This window comes from Nematolebias whitei, chromosome 8 (genome assembly GCF_014905685.2).
Source record: "Nematolebias whitei isolate Nwh7 chromosome 8, NemWhi1, whole genome shotgun sequence".
In the NCBI taxonomy this organism is placed as follows: Eukaryota; Metazoa; Chordata; class Actinopteri; order Cyprinodontiformes; family Rivulidae; genus Nematolebias; species Nematolebias whitei.
In genome coordinates, this window is record NC_056505.1 from 7197474 (window position 1) to 7200874 (window position 3401).

A 3401-nucleotide genomic window follows, 5' to 3' on the forward strand; every position below is an offset into this window, starting at 1 on the left:
AAATGACCAGCATAAACATAAAACAAAACAAAATTTGTTGACCCTTAAAATGACCGATGAAACCAAAAGTCCAAGTCCAGCAACTCAACTTAACAGAGGCCGTTTCTTATATGCAAAGTTGCATCATTTCTTCGACCAATCAGAGCTCGCTAACTGATTGCGTCACAGCGCACGACAGCCAATCAGGCTCCACCACGATATAGAAAAGATAGCGGTTGCTGCCCACTCCGTCAAGCAGTTGAGAAGGAGGCGTCGGGGCAACACGGGGACCAGCTGGTTTCTACTAAATTTATTTATTTCACAACGTAACGACGGACTATTCCAACATGGTGGTGGTAGCGGCGGGGACCGGCGGAGCCCACAAAGTGCTCCTCATATCCGGGAAGCAGAACGGCTCCTCCGGCGGCTCACAGATGGCGGCCTTCAGCCGGCCGATCTCGGTCGTTTTACCGGCCAGCCAGGTGTCGTCGGACTCGGACTCCAACACGTCCGTTGGGCCGCCGCTGCGGAAGAGGCAGCGACTCACACATTTAAGCCCGGAGGAGAAGGCCCTTCGCAGGTTGGTTTGAGTAAAATAAAACTTAAATACCGCCCTTCGTTCCTTTTAATTACACGGAGCGTAAATGACGCAGTTGTTCCTGGTATTTAAACGAAACACGCCCAGGGGTTGGGCCCCCGCACTAAAATTAACCCCTTAAATAAATAAAGTATTTAAAGGCCAGTTCACATATTTTAATACTCCTTTTCAGTGCAGTTAACCATCCTCTCTAATGTCTGCACTTTGACCGAGTTCTTAAAGCTGCTCTTGGTGATTTGGCTGATCAGGATGTGTGCGCGTGGCAGCAACATGGCGGCTGATCCCGCAGGACTCTTACTCTCCCGCATCATGGAAATGTCTCCCGCATCATGGACATGTCTTAATCCCCTTTTCCTCCCCTCCTCCTCATCTACCCCCCCATGTCACCTTTTATTTCCACCAGGAAACTGAAGAACAGAGTGGCAGCTCAAACAGCCAGAGACAGAAAAAAGGCCAAAATGGGAGAACTGGAACAGCAAGTCATAGAGTTGGAGCTGGAGGTATTTCATTTTAATCTACAACTGTGCAAGTTGGAGTACAAGCCCCCCCTCCCCCCTTCAGAGTGTCTATCCTGTGCTACGTTTTGTTATAAAATAAAACCCTTAAAGTTTCATTTCTGCGGTCGCCTTTTCTCTCCCAAGCGTTCAATTTTCATTTGTCCCCCCCCCCCCCCAAAACCAGTTTCCTAAACTCGCTTCCTCCCACAGAATCAGAAACTTCACATCGAGAACAGACTGCTTCGAGAGAAGACGAGTGGTCTACAGACAGAAAACGAGGAGATGAGACAGAGACTTGGGTTGGACACCCTTGACTTAAAAACAAAGGTGATTTTTGACTTCAATGATTGAAGTTTACTGATTTGCACCCTTAATTCATTCACGTGTTTTTTGTTTTTTTTTTTATCCAAAGATTCAGGCTCTGTTGTCCAACGGGAACGACGCAGGTTTAGGGATCGGGTCTTCTGAGTCTGCAGTACTCAGGCTACGTGTGCCTCCGCAGCAGGTGCAGGCCCAGCACTCCCTAAATCTGAAAACTTCACAATGGCTACAGATTGTCCTGACTCTACAGACAATGAGGTAAGTCGTCAAGATTAAGCTCTTAAAAATAATAATCCTCGTCAGGTTCTCGGGCTAATCCAGTTTCTCCTTTCTGTTCTCACCAGTCTGATTTGCTACTGGGCATTCTGGACATCTTTAACCCAGAGCTGTTCCTCAAGTCTTGTGAACAGGTGTGCAAGGAGCCGCAGGTGCTGCTGGTTGGAGGGGGGAACCCAGTACCTGCCGCCCCACCTGCGCCTGTGGGGTCCCCATCAGTTAAGCTGGAGACCCTTAATGAACTGATCCACTTCGACCACATCTACACCAAGCCCGTAGAGGAAGTGAGCGACATGGAGAGCGACACGGACGAGAAGATCGAGGAGGCTTCCTTCACTGAAGTCAACGAGGTGGTTGTCGGGGAGGAGCCGGTCTGCGTCAAAGACGAGCCAGAGGAAGTGGTCATCCCCACCTGTAACGACCACAGTCAGGTGGATGACTTCTTCTCTGGCGCCTCCTCCCCCGCCTTCAGCCACCTGGAGAAGGAAACCCTCTTGACGGACACCTACAGCGACTCTGGATATGAAAGGTCTCCTTCCCCTTTCAGCGACATGTGCTCCGAGAGCTCCTGGGAAGACATGTTTGCTACTGAACTGTTTCCCCAACTTATCAGCGTCTGAATTCAGCGGCTCCGCCCAAGGAGTTTAAAATATATACTGTAAATACACATAAAAGCCAATGTGTAAATACATAAAAGTTTTAGTTGTAAAGAACCCTTACAAACTGGTTTCTGTATAATAAAAATCTCATTACAGCAGGTCTGTACCTCTGTCAGTGCTGCATTGACACGTGGTAGATGGAGCTTGACTTCTACTGGCACAAGTTTAAACAGAATTTAAGACTGCCAATAAATCTTTTCACTCACTGTTAATAAAATGTGGGTGAGTCCAGTATTTAACGTTTTTTTTTTATTTTTTAAAGGGGATTGGGGACCCGTCCATGATTTATTACACTATTTATTTGTGTAGTTTGCTTCAGAGTTGTGTCCGCCTGTAAAAACGATTCTTCTAATTTTTGCTTGCTCTTCTTGTACTCTAATGACGGCAATTAAAATATTTTTTGCATTGCATATTGTGTCTTGTGTAGTGTCTGCAAGAGTGGGGTGGTGGTGCCAGGTGGGCTTTATACTGGGTGAGATGGTTTAACTTTAGCGTGGTCTTTCACTGTCATGGCTACAAAATTTCATGCTTTTTATTTATTTTTGGAATCTGAAATGACTAAATGGGGAAGACCTGCTAACTCATTTGTTTCTGTCTGGGTTTAAAAACCGTTTTCTCTAGTGCTCTGAAGATTGAAGGTTAACCAAACAAATTGCATGTTTTGTCAAAAGTATGATGTAACTTAACATTGGATGAGGAAACCAACTTAAAAAAAGCCATTTTCTTCAGGTTTCAAACTCTACCATCATGTCCTGGATGACTTTTCACCAAATTAAAAATAAATGTAATGTGTTCAGATCAGGGTAATGGTTGGATTTTAACCAGATGACTTCAGGAATCTCTAAGGCAAATGGTTTAATATTTACAAGTTTGAAGTATAGGGTGTTTGATCAAAGCAACACAGCTGTCCTTAAAGTCTCATGGTCTATCAGTTTCAGATAATTTCTGTAGCAAAGATGAGCACATCCAAAGAGATTCAATGTGTAAAGTATACAGAATGCTCAAACCCACAATTTGAGCCTAGTTCAAATCTAAAGACTTCAATAATCTGCAGGTCTTTACACACAGGAC

At 45.2% G+C, this 3401-nt stretch overlaps 1 protein-coding gene across 1 annotated transcript; it reads left to right on the plus strand.

Moving 5' to 3' along the window:
* Positions 1-216: 216 nt before the first annotated feature.
* xbp1 (X-box binding protein 1) lies at positions 217-2740 on the plus strand. The gene is given in 6 exon segments (XM_037680204.1): positions 217-559; positions 981-1077; positions 1285-1401; positions 1487-1543; positions 1546-1653; positions 1740-2740. Coding segments are annotated over 6 exon segments (1164 nt in total). The 5' UTR covers positions 217-326; the 3' UTR covers positions 2292-2740.
* The last annotated feature ends 661 nt before the right edge of the window (positions 2741-3401 follow it).